The following is a 20,429-nucleotide window of genomic DNA, read 5'->3' on the forward strand; positions in this document are numbered from 1 at the left end:
AAAGCCCAAGGCAAGAGTGAGTCTGGCACGTCTGAGGAACAGCAAGGAGGCCAGCGCACCTGGATCCCTGTGAGCAAGGAGGTCAGCAGAGCTGTGGTCTGACCTCTGTTGTTTTTCAAATTTTTATTGAATGTACTGAGGTGACAATGGCTAGTAAAGTTACATAGGTTTCAGGTGTACAATTCTGTAATGCATCATCTATATGTCACATTGTGTGTTCCCCACCCAGAGTCGGTTCTCCTTCCATCACCATATATTTGACCCCTTTACCCTCATCTACCACCCTCCTCCCCCGCCCCCTCTGGTAACCACTAGACTTGTGTGTAAAACGATCGCTCCAGCAGCTCTGTAGAGAACAGACTGCAGGGTGCAAGGGTAAAGCAGAGGACCCGCGGAAGGTCACTGCAGTCACTCAGAAGAGAGCCAGTGGTGACTCAGGCCACTTCAGCAGCACCCACAGGGCGTCTGCCGACTGTGCTTCTGGCTCTCTGAGGGAACTGAGAAGACGATACTGTCTCTAACTCAAGAAGCTCACAGCCAACGATCTGTTCCTAACCTGATTTTCCAGACTCATTATCTTCCACAGGACTCAGGCTCTGCCCTCTTTCCAATTCCCAGCCCCCCGTATCCCAGCCAGCCCAGATGGCTCAGGATTTCCCAAACACACCAGCCTTCTCAGGCCTTCGCAATGCTCTTCCTTTGGCCCAGACACCCACCCATCCAGTTTGCTAAGCTCACAGACTTCAACTTCTTCAAGACTCAACTCAAATGCCACCTTTGCAGAGAAGTTTTCCCTAATAGCCTGTGCAGAACTGGTCACCTTCCTTTTTGCTTCCCTAGCATCCTATGCATACGTGCCACTGATTTAGGTTCATTATAAATAGATTCCCGTTCAGCTGTAAATCACAGATACGATGACTTACCCAATGCCTAGAATATTCAGCAAGAGTCTTTGCCTTCGGTATTTTTTAAATAAACACAGGGAAGAAAGGAGAGCAGAAAAGAAAAGGAGAGAGGAAGAACTAACACAAGCCACTATTGAAAGGTTGCCAACCTGGTCTGGAAAAAGCACGTTTACATATGGTCCTTTTTAGAGAGACAACTTGGAGCAAGCAGAGTAAGAACCACTCAGGTTCCAGGCACATTTCATAGCCAGTGTTCAGCTCTCAAAATAGCCTTGGAAACAGGGGTGGATGCCACGGGGGTGGGGGGGGGGTAGCGTGGTCTACAAAATCCCTCCAAACACAACAGCATCTGGATGCCTTGATCAGACTGAAGAAAGGACTAGTCTGCATTTGGGTCGTGACCTTTGGATACTTGCGTTGTATGTAATGGGGGTTTGTGTGTGTGTGTGTGTGTGTGTGGAGGGTGTACAAATCTGCTGCGCAGGCCAGAGTGAGCAACCAACTGTGCCGTGGGAGAGAGCCGCACCGCCTGGACCTGCGCTCACAGCACTGGGCCAGGGAGGACGGGCACAGAGAGAGGCTGAGAGGCTCTGGATAAGTAGCCAGGCTCGGTCACGTTCAACAGTAACCTCTAAGTGAAAGGGCAGCAGGTAGGGAAAGGGGATGCCACTTGCTGCGCCGCGTGACTCACCCCTCCTTCTCTCACTCCATCTTCATAACTACACTAAAAGCAGGGCACCATCATCTATGTACACAGAAATTGAGGCGTAGGGACTGTAAGGAACTTGTCCAGGGCCATATAGATAACAGGCAGAGCCTGCATTTGACCCTGGGTCTGTCTGTCTGCAGATCTCTTTCACTCACAGAATTGAAGCAACCAACTCCTAAGCTGCTCCGCTTGGGAGCCTGGCTCTGGGCTGGGAGAGACCCAAGTTCTAGACATAGTTCTTTGCTACGTGCCTAAAGGAAAACAATTTCTCCTCTCTGAGCCTCACTTTTATCATTTGTTCATTAAGAGTCAGGACCAGGGGATTGTTAAGATCTCTTCTAACTCTGAAAGTCTATGGCATCTATTAAGAGTCTTAAAATGCTACTTTCTTCTCTTGTTCCCCTCCTCCCCCACCATCCTCTACACACACCTACACGCCTTCTCAAGAAGCAGTGTATAAAGACTCTTTTTACACTATCCAGTTTAGAAAGAGAAGCGTGACAAAGGGTAGAGCTACTAGGGACTTATCACTGTTGATTCACTCAGAACGACATACCTCCCCCGACACTTAATGTCTCATTTTCTTTGTTTCTGTCAGGAAAACCTACCCTCCACCCAGCAAAAGAGCTGCCTTTATCTTCCACGAGTCACTCTTTTTAAACTCTATCTTGGGGTTTCAGTTGCAGTAAAGAACTCTATTCAGCATGTAATTGGAGAAAAATATAATGGAAATATTGAAATAAAAATCATATTCTCCCTAGTATATTCATTTTAATTGTTCCTTTTCTCCTCACCAAACTGAGTGAGCGTTAATCCCTTCTATTTCAGTTACATCTTCTTTGCATGACTGGGGTTTTATAATAATGTGCTATTTTGAACAGAGATTTTTCCTTTTTTCCCCCTAACTCCCTTATGTTAAACCACATCTGGGTTCAAGTTAAGTAATTTTATTGCTTTTGATATTATTGATCATAAGCCAAAGAACAGTAAGTATTCTGCTTATGATCCAAGTGTCCTTATTAAATTTTTATATTAAGTAAAGATTTCTGGAATAGGTTGAAAATATAGTCCTGACAATAAAAGCAAACTTTCATGGAAAGGCATTAAGTTCTACAGATGATGCAGAATTTTTATGGAAAAAAAAAGGCAAATTGAAACACTAATTCTTATAGTTACAATATTTTGGGGGAATCACATAACTGTAATTCCCACAACAACAACATAAGATGGATATTAGCTCCATTTTGTATCTGAGTAAATGGAGGCTTAGAAAAATTATATAAATTGTTTAATCACCCAAGGAAGTAAGTAGTAGATCCTGGCTTATAGTAGTTAGTTCCAGAGAGAGATATCAAGAAGAAAAGGGGCAGGAATTTTGTCTTCTCCCAAATTCTCCATAGTAATTAAGTTCAATAACCACCTTAAGAGACAGTTGGCAGCCTGAACTCGAAGACTGGATCCCATTCCAGACAACTTTGCATGGTAGTTACTGAAAAAGACAGGAGAACTCTCCCTTTCAAAGCTTAGAAACCCTGGCACCCACCAGCAGACCTGCATAGTTGGTGGTGGCCAGGCTACAGAGCAGGACGCAGGCTGCTCCAAACAAGAACTGTCTCAGGCCAGCAGGAATATTTCTCTAGAAAGGGTGGAAAGTGCAGTAAATGGCATCACTAGCCCTGACTCCGATGCAAATGAGGCATGTGTGCAGGACACACACACACACACACACACACACACAAATATACACATTACTCACATACACACACAAACCCACACATACTATATACCTCATACACTCATAAATCCACACATAAAACCACAAATACCACATGCAACATACACACTATATGGGAGAACAAAATATAGGAATCAAAAAGGATTTGACTTCATACACTGCTGGTGGGGATGTAAAATGGTGCAGCCACTTTGGAAAAAAGTCAGGCAATTCCTCAAAAGGTTAAGCAGAGTTACCACACAACACAGCAACTCCACTCCTAGTTACATACCCAAGAGAAATGAAAAGATTTGTCCACAAAAACTTGTACATAAACATTCATAGCACCATTGTTCATGACAGCCAAAAAGGGGAAATTATCCAAAGGTTCATCAACCAATGAATGACTATAATACGGTATTATCCACATAATGAAATATTATTCAGTCATAAAAAGAAATTAACTATTGACTAACACATGCTACAATATGGATGAACCTTGAAAAGATTATGTCAAGTGAAAGAAGGGAATCACAAAAACCACATATTGTATAATTATATAAAATGTTCAGGATAGGCAATCCTATAGAGATGGAAAGGACGTTAGTGGTTGCCTAGGGCTGAGGGTTGGAGAAAGGAGAGTGGCTGCTAATAGGTACAGGTTTTCACTTTAGGGAGTTATGAAAATATTCTAAAATTGATAACAGTGATGGTTCCACAACTCTAAATATACTTTAAAACATTGAATTGTACACTTTAAATATGTAAACTATATGGTGTGTGAATTATTTCTTAATAAAGCTGTTATTAAAATAAGAGAAGGAGAGAGAGAGAGAGAGAGAGAGAGAGAGAGAGAGAGAGAGAGAGAGAGAGAGAGAGAGAGAGATCTGATCAAACCCAGATCTAGCTGGCACAAGAATATAAATCCTAAATTCAAAGTCCTTCCAACATTGAAAATCTGAGCAACGTTGGACTCAAGAAGAATATGATCCTCATAAAAGGACTAGGGAAAGTCAGAGGGCACTACTCCAATAATTTCTGTTTGTTAATTACAAATAAAATGTAAGTTATAAAAGCAGTGATACCCTTTTGAAACATCTGGAAAATAACAGAAAGGGACATACACACAAAAAAGAAAGAAAATACCCAAAATATCCAGATAAACAACTATCAATATTTTAGTTTATGGTTTATGTCTGTCTATCTATCTACCTATCTATCTATTTATATCTTTGTTTTAAATATCCTTTTAGAACATGGTATTTAATCACTTCATCCTATGATATACCAAATATATTTAATCAATCTCTGCTGATGAGTACTTAATTTATAATGTTTCCCCATTATAATAAATACTGCCATGAACACCCTTAAAAACCAATCTTTGGGCATATCTCTATCTCTTTTGTTACCATGAATTTGAATCCCTAATTTCAGTAGAGCAGCAGTTAAGTGTCAGCTCATATTTTGACTTTATTTATCAAAGGGAAAAAAATGGTCCTTGGAAATCCCTGGTCTCTGTTCCTGATCCAACCACTTAATTATCCTAAAAGGTAAATATGTGGCCCCAAATAAACCCAAGCTCATCTAATTGTGATCTTTATCAGTTAACATTAATAGAAGGGAAATTCAAGGTGTTGATTCATAATCAAAAAGATTAGTCGAGGCCCAAAGATATAAGCTAGGCCATGAATATCAATAACAACCACCAAGCCTCAGAGGGCCAAGAAAATTACCCAAGATCACACATGTTATAAGTGGCAGAAATAGGACTCAGATTGAGGCTGTCTTATTCTAAAGCCAATGCTTTTCCCACTAGACCTCACTGCTTCACATACTAGATGCAGAGCACAAGGAATTTGTTGGTGGTAGGTAAGGTATGTGTATAGATCATAGTAATTCAGGTAGAGGAACACAAGTGCTACAAAATAATGCAAATACAAATATTTTCTTGGTAGGATCAGGGAAGTTTTTATGTTTGTGATGTAGGCTGTTAAGGAGGAATTTATTCCATCATTTAATAAATATCTGAGTGTCTATTGGTAGGAGTAAAGCCAACTCTGCCAAGCTACCTACCAAGATCATGCTCTCCACACAGCGACATCATTTGGCAACTTTCTTTAAAGTTAAATGTGGCCATTCAACTTCATTTTGGCCAGTGGAATTAGACGAAAAGTAATGAGCCACATTCAGGACTGCTAATACAAAGCTTCCATGTAGGCTCTTCCTATCTCTGCCCCCATCTAGCGGCTAGAATGATGACGATGCCCAGGTAACCCTGAAAGCTGTGCATTGAAGATAACAGTCAGCTTGGGTCCCTGACTAGGATGACATAGTCAAGAGATGCCCTGTCCATTTGTTCATGATGAAGAAAAGGACTTGTGTTTATTTGATCCATTAGATATTTTATGATCAATCTAACACAACAGTTGACCTACAATAACACACACACACACACACACACACACACACACACACACACATATAAGAAACTTACAATTTTATAGGGGAAGGAAGCTAAATCCATAGGAAAATGTGACAATACTGTATATGGAAAGAGGAAGCTGTACGGGGCTTAATCTTATCTTAGTGACGCCAGTGATGAAGCTTTCCCCAAATAAATGGCATCTAAGTTGAGCCCTGATGCCGCATATGTGGGTGTTACCTAGGAAAACAAAGAAAGGAAATGGAAAAGGAAGTGTGTCCCAGACATAGGGAGATCATGTGCAAAGTGTGAGGTATAAAAATAACACTGGGGCATGGGATTTCTATAGGTAGAGAAAGGGAGTGAGGATAGAGATCCAAGATGGTGGAGTAAACACTGTGCCTGCTTCCTTCCATAAACACATTAAAATGACAACTAACTTATGGAACAGTCAACCTGGAGAAGTATTTGAAGTCTAGCCAAACAGAAGTCTTATAACTAAAATATAAAGAAGCCACATCGAGACTGGTAGGAGGGACGGAGACATCGAATGGGCCCCAAACCTCCCTGTGACGGTTGAGAATCATGAAGGATATCTCGGCCGTGGAGGTTCCCCCTGGAGGAGCGAGGGAACCCAGGTCCCCACACCAGGCTACCCAGCCCAGAGTACTGGTGCCAGGAAGAGGAGCCCCCACAGCTGGCTGTGAAAATCTGTGAAATTCCAACTGTTCAGGTGAGACAGAAGGCTGTAGGAAACCCACACGTCCTCTTTAAAAGCCCACGTACAGACTCACTCACTCTCAGGCAGTCACCTTGGGCTCCGGCAGAGGGATGATGACTCAGGGTGCCTCAGAGACATGTTGGGGGGCAGACTGTGTGGCTATGGTGGGAGGACTGGAGGATGGTTGGCATTTCCTGGAGGTCCTCCTCCTGAGCATCCAGTAGCCAGGCACCATCTTTCCTATGTTGAGCCCACCCCCTCCAGCCAAATCTGAATCTGACTGGCCTGGTGAGCTCTGCTGCTCCACTCTGCTGACTCAGCTGGGACCCTGCCCCACTTAACTCGGGCACCGCTGGAGGTACTTTCTCCATGAGAGGCCAGCCCCTCCTGCATTACACCCCTTCTTGGAAAACGATCAGAGTCCCTGGGCCCTAGCTGGGCAGCAACTGGCCTTGGTATGCTCTGAGATTTTTACTGAGTCGCTCCAAGTGCAACACTGGGAACAAACCAGAGTTTACATTAACCTGGTAACCACACTAACCACAACTCTTCCCACTCTAGTGACTCCCTGAGACCCTGCCTCACTCAACTCATGTATTGCACGAGGCTTTATCAGTGGCTGAACTTTAAAAGAGCTGGCAGGTGGCAGCAGGCCTCCAGATGTCCTGGCTTTTTGTGGAGTTACCCCAGGCCTAGTAATGGTGGTAGCAGTCCTCAGTTCACAGCATGGCCTCTCCCATCTGCCTCTAGGTTTAGCACAGGCAGTAAACAACTGTGGATCACTTATTAGCTCCTACTAGGTAGCCCACAGCCAATCTGGCTGACCTGGGCCTGCACCAGAGCCCCTTCCAAGAGGCCCCAGAGTCAACATACCTGGAGGATGGCTTCACACCATAGCAGAGCACTGCCCAATAAGCCCACAAGTGGCACACACGAAGGCACCAGAGCCCACTGGGGTGAATCCCACTTAGTGTGGTAAGCCTCCCATCCCACACAGCAGCCCATAAGCTGTGGACATGGCCATACCCCACAGCCAGTCATCCTGAGGGTTAATCCCACCCACTTATGTGCCAATAGCAATCAAGGCTCAACTACAACAGGAGACCATACACAACCCACACAAGGAACTCTCCTGGAACACCTGCTGTAGGTGACCAGGGAGACAGTACCACTGAGCCCCACAGGACAGCTAATACATAAGGCAACCCAGCCAAGACTGGGAGACATAGCAGACCTACCTAATACACAGAAACAAACACAGAGAGGCAACAAAAATGAGGAAATAAAGAAATGAGTCCCAAATGAAGGGACAGGAGAAAAATCCAGAAAAAGAACTAAACGAAATGGAGGCAAGCAATCTACCAAGGACAAAGTTCAAAACAATGGTTATAAGGATGCTCAAGGAACTTAGCGAGAACCTCAAGAAAGAGATTGCAAGCATACAAAGAGGACATAGAAACCATAAAAAAGAACCAGTCAGAAGTGAAAAATACAATAACTGAAATGAAAAATGCACAAGAAAAAAATCACCAGCAGCCTAGATGAAGCAAAGGATCGAATCAGCAAATTGGAAGACAAGATAGTGTAAAACACCTGATCAGAACAGGAGAAAAAAAGAGATTTAATTAAATGAACAATTATTCACTGAGTATCTACTTTTTAATAAGGACCATCCAGGTACTGGAGGTTCAGTAACAAATAAAATAAAGACTAATCTCATGTAGCTTCCAATCCAACGGATCTAGAAACAGAAATGTGAGTTTTCCATGGACTCTATTCCCTACGCTGTCCTCTGCATCCTGTGACTATCCTCTATCTATCTATCATCTATCTATCTATCTATCTATCTATCTATCTATCTATCTATCTATCTATCTATCTATCATCTATCTATCTATCTATCTAAAATTATAGCTGACATTCATTATTGTTCAGCTTCAGGTGTACACTGCAGTGGTCAGGCATCTACACCATCCCTGAAGGAGTCTCCCTAATGGGACAAGTGCCCATCGGATACCCTACAAAATCTTTACAACATTATTGATTATATTCCCCAAACTGTCTTTCATATCCCGGTGGCAATCCTGTGGTTACCAATTTCTGCTTTCTAATCCCCTCATCTTCTCCCTCATACCCACCTCCTCCCATCTAGCAACCCTCAGTTTTTTCTCTGTATCTCTGAGATTGTTTCTGATTCGTTTGCTGATTTATTCTAGTCTTTAGATTCCACATACAAGTGAGATTATACGGTATTTGTCTTTCTCCATCTGACTTATTTCAGTTAGCATAATGTTCTCTAGGTCCATCTATATCATTGCAAATGGTAAGATTTCATTCTTCTTTATGGCTGCGTAATACTCCATTGTATAAATGTACCACAGTTTCTTAATCCAGTCATCTACCGATGGGCATTTCGGTTGTTTCCATGTACTGGCTGTTGTGTATAGTGCTGCAATAAAAATGGGGTGCATAAATTTTTTACGAAATTAGTGTTTTGGATTTCTCTGGATAGATACCTAAGAGTGAAATTGCTTGGTCATACGTAGTTCCATTTCCAGTTGTTTGAGATGCCTCCATACTGCTTTCCATAGCGGCTGCCCCAGTCTGCAATCCCACCAACAATGCACGAGGGTTCCCTTTTCTCCATATCCGCGCCAGCACTTGTTTGTTGATTTATTGATGATGGCCATTCTGTACGGAGTGAGGTGGTATCTCATTGTGGTTTTTATTTGTATTTCTCCAATGATTAGTGAGGTTGAGCATTTTTCATATTTCTGTTTGCCATGTGTATGCCCTCTTTAGAAAAATGTCTCTTCATGTCCTCCACCCATTTTTTACTTGGGTTGTTTGGTTTTTGGGGGTGTTGAGTTGAATGAGTTTTTTATAAATTTTGGATATTAACCCCTTATCAGATGTATCATTGACAAATATCTTTTGCCTATTTCTCTTGATAGAAGGTCACTGCTACTTTCAAAGCAGCCCACTCTATATCTATACAACACTCTCTAAGTTCCAATAACTTCTCCCTTCTCTAAGGGTAATGACAATTCTGATGCTTGTAGCCCCAGGTTCTTGCCTTATCCTCTGTGGTTCTACATACCAACCATCTTTAATTCAATGTCCCTTTATAAATAAACCTTCCTCAAATTATTCTTATCTGTGTGTGCCACCTGTTTCCTTTTGGAAACCTAACAGACACAGTCCTGTGAATGCAAGAATCTACATGTCCCATTCATTTGTTCAGCCTCTCACACATTCAAAAGGTGTTGGTGTCACTTTAAGATGTAGCACTACCTCCCCATATGTAGCAGATGGGGGTCCTAGCTGCCGGTGGCATGATTTCTCAGCACCCTCTGGCTTCTCTCCCTTAGGAATCTTCTTCAGAAAGTCCAATTACCTGATGCCCGGGCCATGAGTCCTGACAAGGGGACCCCATGACCAGAGAGTTGAGAATGGAGTCTGGAGCTTTTTAGTTGGTTTTGCCCACATAAATTTCCTCCAGGTGTTCTTTCATAGCTTAAAATAAACTTATCTGGCTTAATTAAACTTAAATTGATTTGTAGCATTTCCCAATTTCCATGATATAACACATGATGATTTCAAGCTATCAATGGTTTAAAAAGCAACTCACAAAACTGCTGAAAAATTAATAATCAGTTACTGCAAGCTGATAGGTGCAGCTCCAGAAGACCACTGACCGACACTGGTGACCGATATGGTTACATGTCCCTCTGTCTCATATCTTAATAATAATTTGATTTTGGGTCATGAGCTATATTTACCAATGTCTCTCACTCTCTCTCACTCCGAGTGTCTTTAGTGATCTCAATAATACTATGAAAGATCAGAAGGATAGGGAACATTACATCCATTTTACTAAGATGAGGAAACTGAGTCCCAGAAAAGTGACATGACTCACTCCAAATCATATACAAGTAATTTTTGCATCATTTAACAAACAACTTATTTTATTTTTAATAAATATTACTTTGATTTTTCACAAATTTAAAACTGTAGAATTTCCAAAAATATAAGCAAAAACTCTAATGAAATAAAAATCCTACCATCCAAAGATATCAGTTAACACTATTATATGTGTGTGTGTATTTAATATATATGTAGGTTTCATACTACTATAACAATTATATATGGTATTGTACCTTACTTTTTACTTTATATAACATCAGCATTTTCCCATGTTATTACAAATGCCTGGAAACTATTTTTAATGTCTGCATAATATTGCATCGAGTTGACTCACCATAACTTACTTAATAATTTTCCTGGTTTTGGACATTTAGGTTGGTTCGAGTTTCTGTCATTACAACCACCCTATAATAAATACCTTTGTGTGTAAAGATTTTTCTATAATATGGACTTTTTGATCATTTAAATCTCAGAATGATATTGCCAAGACTAGGACTCAGATTTTTAGATTCCTGATTCCTTTCTACTACATTTTCCAACACTTATAATACTATACTACATGGAGATTTTAATATAATGCCATTGTAAGTTTTCATGTAAATGTTCAGATTTTCTTAGCGATCCCTAACCTATGGGAGGATCACTTTGAAACTTAATGTAAGTGCAAACATAGCTTTCATACTATTACTTCATAGGAAAATTTTCAAGGGTAATTAGTGATGATATTAGCATTAATAATAAGACTGATTAGAGTATTAGTGGACTATACTAATTTGTTTCTTGTGGACTTTGGTTTTACCTTCCCAGTGTTTACACTGGGTCTTTCTTTTGTTCCACCTTTATAGTTACCTCCCTGAGTTTTCACTTTTGCCTCATTACTCAGGAGTTGGGTGAGCAACTTGTCTTGGTTTTCCCAGGATATTCTCAATTTAAAACTAAAGTCTAACACCAACTGCAATTGAAAAATAAAAAATAATAATAATATTAATAAGAAACCCTAAAGTGTAAATTCCCGTTTCCTAGGAAACCCCACAGTTTCAGGCAAACCAGGAGGGTTGGTCACTCTACGCGTCAGGAGTAGGTAATGTCTTGGAAGTCATCCAGAACTCCCCCCTCTTTTTAACCCTCAACATCTAGCCAATTGCAAAGTTAAGTTGATTCAATCTTCTGTTAACCCTTAAATACACCCACTTGTTTTCATCACTATTGCTACCACCCTACGCCATCGTCAGCTGCATCTTAGGTATTGCAAAACCCTCTGAACATTGGTCTACCTCTCCAAGATATACTGCAGTCACCAACAAGACCCATCTTCCTACAGTGTCCATCTGATCATGTCCTGCTCCCGGTTAAGCCCTTTAACTTCTTTACATTGCCCTCAGAATCAAGTCCAACTGCTTAGCTTGGCCTACAAGGTTCACATCAGTTTCACTCCTACCTATCTCTCCAGGCAATTTCTCCTTAGAATTTCATGCTCCAATCATGGTGGCTTTTACTTATCAAAATACAATGTTCTTTCTAATCCCTTAGCCTTCAAACACACTGTATTACTTCACACATATCTCCACCTGTTATGATCCAACTCCTATTCATCTTTCAACTTGCAGTATAAATTACATGCCTAATGAAGGTGTCTTATCCTTGAAGCAGAGTAAGTCTTAAATGCTATACAGCATGCTAAACAGTTTCCACAGCATGCTGAATTACCCATGTTGTAACAGTTATTACACTTAACTAGAGTTACATATTTAATGTCTGGCCCAGTAGACTATTAGCTGTACGAGAACAGTGATCATATCTCTCATGTCACAATTTTGTTCTAATATTTTGCATACTTTCTGGTCCACTTACTGAAAAACAGAAGGAAGGAAGACAGGAAGGAAGGGAGGGAAGGAAGAAATACTGATCACCCAATCAGTCTTGGGTGAGACAGAGGATAAGAAAAGAAACAGTCAGGAAATTTACTGATCTTTGAGACTGTAAAATGTATTTATATATTCATTTCATGTTTGTTTCTTATAACAACTGCGAGAAAGTATCATTATGCATTATTTACAGTGAGGAAACTGAGGCTCAGCATGTGATATCTTCCATTTGGAATCCCATTTCCCTAATGTTCTTCTTGTCCCATTTCCTCAAGACCTAACTGAAATACCACCTGCCCCAAATCTCCTTTTCTCCCCACTGTCCTAATAGCATCATTTTCTTCCTCTTCTCTAATCCCACAGCACAGTTTACATCTCTCCCTAATGGTTCTTGGCACAATGCTTCTTATATTGTACCTACTTATATTTGTATTTCATTTTGACCTATAAAAAATTAAAAAAAATTAAAGATGTAATTCAGATCAGATTCATATATATTACCTCAGGACCTAGCACAAAGTTACATGCTCAATAAAAATATGATAAATGGAAGCAGACTCTAAGATTTAGTCCAAGCTCCTCAATCTACTATAATGAACAAGTCACTCAGAGAAGTTATTTCAGATTTACCAAGGTCACGTGACAGCATGCCATCCCTGCATCTTGGCGCCCTTCCTGCCCGCTGCCCAAGCATGGACTATGGGGGGACTGCAAGCTTGGAGCGCTGAGGTCTCTGGCTAATGCCACCACTTACCAGCTGTGTAAATATTTTAGGCTTAGTTTCTGCATAGGTGAGGGAACAGTTATCATCTGTTTTGTAATGCCAGTTCTCAGTAGTGCCTGGCTCATGGCAATTTCAGCCTTTGACAATGTTAAAAAATATTAATGAGTGATGGTTGCAGAAACTTGATGCTACAGAGTCTTAATAACCAACAATCCTTAAAAAGTCAAATTTGTGACTAGAAATAGAGTGAACTAAAACGGGCAAAAAAAACTTCTGAATCTTCCAGTTTTTCTCTCCACTTTGTTGCTAGGTATTGTGACAGTTATCTCCTCAAGGCAGAACAGCCTTGAGTGACCAGATATTTGCATAATGGCTTTTTAAGTTGCTTCTTTTACTCATTTGCTTTCCACAACTAATTATCAGACCTATGCTATGGCCTGAAGGCATCTTTGCTTGGGACCAGTTACAGCCCCCTTTGACAGGTGAAGAAGAATGTTTATTTCACCTCTGAAAAGGTGAAGAAAGTTTGTTTTCCCATTTGGTATATATTTCATCTAGGAAATTTAGGGTTTTTAATGTTTGTCAGGAGGTAAGAATTTTTGTAAGGCCTATTTGAATATTAAAACAGGCAATGCACCTAAACCAAAGAAGTGTCTGCCCCTTCTCCTTTTGTTATGGTGGTTGCTTTGGTTTAGGGGAAAGTGGAATTAGGAAGACACTTGAGCATATATTCTAATACTGGGATCTTGAAGGGATTTGTCAGCCTTGAATCAGGCAATTGTCTATAATCCTAAATTGTGATGAACTCCTGAGGGCCAGTAAAATCTAATATTCTGAGAGCTAAACCGTATAACACACTTTTTATGTTACCCTGGAAACATTTAAGATGACGACCATCGGAAGACAGGTCCTGGTACAGGTAATCAACGTGAGGAATAGAAGGAAGTCCTACACAGAAACCAAGGGGCAGAAAGAATCTTTGGAACATACCATTGCAAGGAGAGTAACAATTATGGCCTGTAGACATCAGTTAATAAAATTCTAAAATGAAGTTCTGTTTGGGAACACGTCTTTTCTGTCATATTCGCATATCCCCACTATCTAGACTAGTGTGTGGCACATTAGGGTGCTCAGGGCAGCCCTATTAAGGAAACAAATAGTTAAACGTCTGACTTAGGGAAAGGTGATGATGAAGAAATATGAACAGCTTTGCATCTGAGATCTGGGGATGGTAAGGTAAAAAATAGGAGAGATTACACATATCAACAACTTGATTTGCTCTGCTGCCTTCTGCCGCATAGGTTTGATGGACTACAACAAACTCAGTTCTGAAACCTGACAGTCTTTTAGACCATGAGGGAAACCCCGTGACTGGATACCGGCTGCTGCTAGGCACATGCCAACGTTGGATTAGAGCACTGACTTAATTCTAAGGCATCATAATGTAAATGGAAGGACTCATTAATATCTCAAAATCTTATCAAGAGTCCTAACAGAGAGGCCCACGAGAAACAAAACAAAACAAAATGAAATATTAAGGCTTAAGGATTTTCAAAAGCACAGAAAAAGAGAGGACTCCAAAACAGAACATTTGAGAAAAAGGAATGGTGATTATTGTTGCTGTGTAGATCCCACCACAGAGCATGGTAACAGAAGACAAGGTGATTTTGAAGGCCCTCATGAGCAGATCAACAGTTGTTGCAAGGTCTGAAGTATGCGTCTACACAGACGCCTGCTAATAGAGAGATGTGCGCTGTTGTTATCCACTTGGGCTGAGTTCAGAGACACAAAGCAAAGGCCTACCCCTCGCCCAGATCCCATTGTCAAAAGGAAATCGAGGAATACACAGTGGACTTGATACAGCAAAGCAAAAACCAGGCCCAGCAAGATGTTTTTATCTTTTAATAAACAGTTTGCATTATCATCATCAAATGCCTATATTTTTACAAACCTGAGCTTCTCAGCCCAGCATTTATAGAAAATTGCCAAGTATCGTTTATAGACAAAAGCACAATTCAGAATTTATGAATTGCTAGTTTGCTATAAATATAGACATTTGGAGGTGATCTTCTCACTAGTCATTAATTTTGAACAGGGATCAAAGCTAGAATAATATAAACAATTCCTTACATTTGTATAGTGTTTTATATAATACTATTAATAATAGGTGACACTTACTGAGCACTTAGCAAGTGCCAGGCACTTTACATGTAAATTCTCATAATGAACTCAGTTCAGTTCAACAAGCATTCACTTAACACCTACTGTGTGATAGATGAATAACACTAAGTTTCTGTCTTTAAAAACTCTTGTTTTGGTGCACTCAAATCAGTATTTGTTGAATGAATAAGTGAATAGCTGGATGAACAAAATAATCAGTTTGTATGGCAGGATAGGGTAATAAAAAACACGACTCCTCCCTTTACTATGGTCTTTAGAAAGTACCTGACCTCTCTTAGCCTCAATTTCTTCATCTTTATTATACAGATATGTTAAATCTCCCTTGCAAAAATACTATGAGAATAATAACAGCAAATGTAAAACATCTGAAAAAGAGTGGGCCCTAAGTCAGTGAGAGTAGTTATTATTATTATCAATATTATCAACAACGTTATAACATCATCATAATTATTATTATAATTGAGCAATCAATCCTATCCAGCGCTCATCCTCACTATAACAATGGGACAAACAGAACTTTAACATCCACAAAACACACAACACCTATTCAAAAACCAAGCAATTGTGTATATATACCACAACTTCTTTATCCATTTATCTATCACAGGACATTTTGGTTGTTTCCATGTCTTGCCTACTGTAAATAAAGCTGCAGTGAACATTGGAGCACATATATATTTACAGATAAATGTTTTCATATTTTTTGGGTAGATACCCAGGAGAGGGATTGCTGGGTCATATGGTAATTCTATTCGTAATTTTTTGAGGAACCTCCACACTGCCTTCCATAGTGGCTGCACCAGTCTGCATTCCCACCAACAGTGTATGAGGGTTCCTTTTTCTCCACAGCCTCTCCAACACTTGTTACTATTTGTCTTGTTGATGATAGCCATTCTGACTGAGGTGAGGTGATATCTCATTGTGGTTTTCATTTGCATTTCTCTGATGATTAGTGATGTTACACAATGGAATACTATTCGGCGGTAAGAAAAGATGATATAGGAACATTTGTGACAACATGGATGGATCTTGAGAGTATGATGCTGAGTGAAATAAGTCAGACAGAAAAAGCAGAGAACCATGTGATTTCACTGATATGTGGTATATAAACCAAAAACAACAAAAGAACAAGACAAACAAATGAGAAACAGAAACTCATAGACAGAGACAATAGTTTAGTGGTTACCAGAGGGTAAGGGGGGTCGGGGGTGGGAGATGAGGGTAAGGGGGATCAAATATATGGTGATGGAAGGAGAACTGACCCTGGGTGGTGAACACACAATGGGATTTATAGATGATGTAATACAGAATTGTACACCTGAAATCTATGTAATTTTACTAACAATTGTCACCCCAATAAATTAAAAAAAAAAAAAAAACCCAAGCAAAGCAAGGAAATCTACTAAATTATAGTTCTCAATGCCCTCCTAGGTGACGGCACAGCATCTGTGCTCGGCTGAAAAAACAAAAACAAAAACAAAAAACCAGAATGAACTTTAATTAAGCTTCCAAAAGATACCATGAGAGGCAAACAGGACAGGAAGTTAACCAAATAACAGAGCGCACCTTCCCTCATAATAGAATATTGGTCTCTCCAAACATTGAACCGTATTCTCTATCCCAACATTCACAAAAAACAGTACATGGAGCCTAGCCAAAGGTCATCCAGAAACCCATTCTTCTCAGTGCCGGTGAAGCTAAGCCCTATCCAAACAGCAGATGAACTGGAGCCCTGGTCAAATTCTCTGACCAGAAAGAGGTCCCATTGTGTGGGTCACTTACCATTTTGGTCTGCTGGTAGATTTCACCACAGGGGCCATCCCATCTCTATAAAGACTCTTGGTTTTGCTGAAGTTAACAATGTTGAAAATGATTCTCTGAAAAAGAAAGAGGGAGAAGATTATCAGAAGACTATGCTGTGCAAGATACCACTTCCTGATACGTAGCACTAGAAACAATAAGCAAGACTAAAGGAATCCATATGGACTAGCTGCCAACAGTTGAGTGAGCAATGGTGCCAACAGAAATTCAATGTGTTTGTTCCAGCTCAGCAGAGTAGTTAACAGCACAGACTCTGGAACATGGAAGCCTGAGTTTTAATCCCGCTCTACCATCCTCAAGCTGTGTGACCCTTTCCAAGCTACTAAACCTTTCTGGGTCCCAGTTTCCTCACCTGAAAAATGGGAATAATAATGGCACCTAGGGTTACTGATGAGAATAAAATAAGTTAATATACATACAATGTTTGGAAATATACCTGGTACATAGTGAATGCTATATAAGTTTTGGCTATTATTATTAATTGTGCCATCTCTCTAGGCTGACATAGAATTTGCACAGAAATGAATAATATTATCATTACAGCAACATTTGAAGCTCAACAAACTAAAGATAATAACTGACTGTAAAATTGAAGTTCAAAAATTCTGCATCTGCTCGGTATCCATTTGACTAGAATTGGAGGATATGTGTCTTCTTCTGCACCCCCTTTGTTACCTTCTGCTAGGGGCCAGGAATACTGGGATCAACCCTAATTTCAGCATCAACTTATGGGGCATCGGTACTTGGGTAAGTCTCTTTCCTCTCTGGGTCTCACATTTAAAATGGGGGAGTGGGGTGTTCTAGATGACTAAAGCCCTTCTAAGAGGGTAGTAGTATCGTTCTTTTAATAAAGAACTTTGTCTTATCTGGGGAGAAGATATTGGGAAAGAGAAGAGAATTGGTGTTGAAGGACATAAATGACCACTGAAACAGTCCAAAGGACAGAGGACGAGGACAGCCAGAATAGTTGGAGAAAATGGAAAGCTTTCAAGAGGTTACCATGGGCTAGCTTTTCTATCCAGAGGCAGGGAGCAGGAAGCACCAAAATTCATGTATTATTTCATTGAGCAAATATTTATTGTGTGACATACTATATAATATCAAATACCAGGTATTTTATACACTTTTACAATGTTTTAAATATCATCCTATACTACAATAAAAATATTAACATCTCCATTTTATAGATGTGGAAACTGAGGCTCTGAGAGGTTAACAAACTTGTTTAAAGTTATGCAATTAATAGATGAAGAGCTGATATCCGAATGCAGGGGATAAAAAAGACAAGTAAGTTACTCACTAAGGTCGTAAAATTCCATAACTCTAACCAAATCTGTTTTCCAAAATAAGGGCAAAAATAAGTATAATGGCCATTTTTCAAGTCTTTAAAATTTTGTTTACTTGAAGAAAATATCAAAACCATTTCCTCTGGCCTCACATGGGGAACTACCATAAAATGTTCTGTTCTATGAAACAAGCTCTTAGGAATAACTCACACTTCCTTTCTCCTCAGAGACGCAGCCATTGACCCCATGTTCAGGCATTGCAGTTTCAGACCTCCCTTCTTGTCATTAAAGTAAGTCATCAAGAATGTCCAAGGCTAGTCCATTATTAATAACCGGGACCTGCCTGTTGTCAGTTCAATTACTCCTCCCAGGGCCTTGGCTACTGTCTGACTTAAGAAAATCAATATCAAGGGGGCAAATGGCCTTTGAACCTCACAGGGCTTAACCCCCGCCCCTTTCTCCTTCTGAGATTCTAGGTGTCAGATCTATTTCCAGTGAATCTGGAAGCCCCACTGCCCTTGCAGGATCTAGATTAATGCTAAATGCAGGGGGATATCTAATACAGAAATAATGGATAGATGTGAGGCTGGATAAATGAGAAAGTGGAAAAATTATTGATTATTAATATCATATTCCATGCCAGGAAAATTTCCCAAGTTTTTAAATATGCTATATTATTTAGTATCTCCACCCATAAACAAAAGTCATTTATTTTTAACCCAAGTTTAGATTGAGAAAATTGAAGCTAATAAAGGCTTTCTGGCTTGTCCCCCCAAAATCCAAGAACTATTAACTGGTAGAGCTAGGATTTCAATCTTAGGTGTTTTGACCGTAAAGATCACACTTTCTCTATGACACTGCATGCAAAAAGAACTCCATTTCTTACCATTCCCCACTCAGGCATTTTTTTATATATGTTTTCCAGCCAATTTATCAAGGCAGCATGTGGTTGTGAGAACCAAAGGCTTTTGGAAGTAGGCAGTGCAGGAAATCTTGACTTTCCTTATTTTACACTTAATTATCAGTTATTTACTCAAAACGCATCACAAGAAATTGTATCCATGAGGTAATGGTAACAATAACTTAATAAGAGCAAACAACTTTTGAGCACTTTCTGTGTACCAAATGTTTACACACATTCTTCTTAATTTTTCATGTATCAAAGAAAAAATAATGATAGAAATTAGAAAATGTTTAGAATTGGGTGACTGACTCATCACTACGGATCAGAGCTTGTGGCATGCAGAAAAAGCAGTATGTAGAAACATTAAATTATAGCCTGATGTAAATGTACTAGAAAAGAAGAAAAACTGAAAAAGGAAGTGCTAAGGATTCAACTTAAAAAGTTAAGAAACAAAAATAATTCCCATCACAGAATCCCAGAGACACAAACAACAGAAGAATTTGGTACCTCTGAAAGTTGGCAAGTCCAATGTCCTTACAAAGAGAAATTAAGTCCCCAGATTATTTCCCTCACACCAAACACCCAAGTGACGAGGACTCTTTCTCCATTGTGATGGGATCTATAGAGGCTCATTCTCTGGAGAGGTAGAAGCACAGAGATTCTGGATTCAAAATCCAGAATACTGCTAGTCAAGCTTATTATCCTGACTATAGAGTCAGGAGATAAGAGAATGCTTTTATGGGAAAAACAACTCCTGATCAAAGATAAAAGATTTATGAATAATACAGATATAGGAGACTCCCCCAAATGAAATGGCTGCCTCTCTGATGGCATGCTCGACACATGCATTTAGAGTCTCCATTTCAAATTTTAATGCTAATCTGTTAATGATGAAAGACACCTAATAGAAGCAGAGACCAACAAAACCAAGCAAAGATATAGGAGGGGAAAAAAAGGACTCAGGGAAAAAAGAGGCATTTTGCAATAGATGTATGGAGAACAAATTTAACACAAAAACAAAGCAGCTATTAGTAGAAGGCAGGAGGCAGGTGGGGTAGTTGTCAAAGAAAAAAACTTAATCATATAACACAAGACTCATCTATATTAATATTTACCTATTCACAACGAAGAAAAGCATGAATATTAATAACAAAAATAGTGATATAAATATGGGGAAAGAGAAGTGCTTGTATTATGTAGTTGAACTGTTAAAAGAATTTAATCATCATCTTCATAATACAAAAGTG

The 20,429-nt window shown here is 39.8% G+C and overlaps 1 protein-coding gene across 6 annotated transcripts in view; it reads right to left on the bottom strand.

Moving 5' to 3' along the window:
- AGBL4 (AGBL carboxypeptidase 4) overlaps window positions 1-20,429 on the bottom strand; it is a 1,081,794-nt gene that overhangs the window by 619,029 nt on the left and 442,336 nt on the right. For all 6 annotated transcript variants that reach the window (XM_088791130.1, XM_088791131.1, XM_088791128.1 and 3 more), the window contains one exon: window positions 16,954-17,048. In XM_088791130.1, coding sequence (XP_088647256.1) covers window positions 16,954-17,048 — 95 coding nt within the window. The remainder of the gene's footprint in view (window positions 1-16,953; window positions 17,049-20,429) is intronic.

This window comes from Rhinolophus sinicus, chromosome 14 (assembly GCF_057876585.1).
Source record: "Rhinolophus sinicus isolate RSI-liver-muscle chromosome 14, RSI-T2T, whole genome shotgun sequence".
Classification (NCBI taxonomy): domain Eukaryota; kingdom Metazoa; phylum Chordata; class Mammalia; order Chiroptera; family Rhinolophidae; genus Rhinolophus; species Rhinolophus sinicus.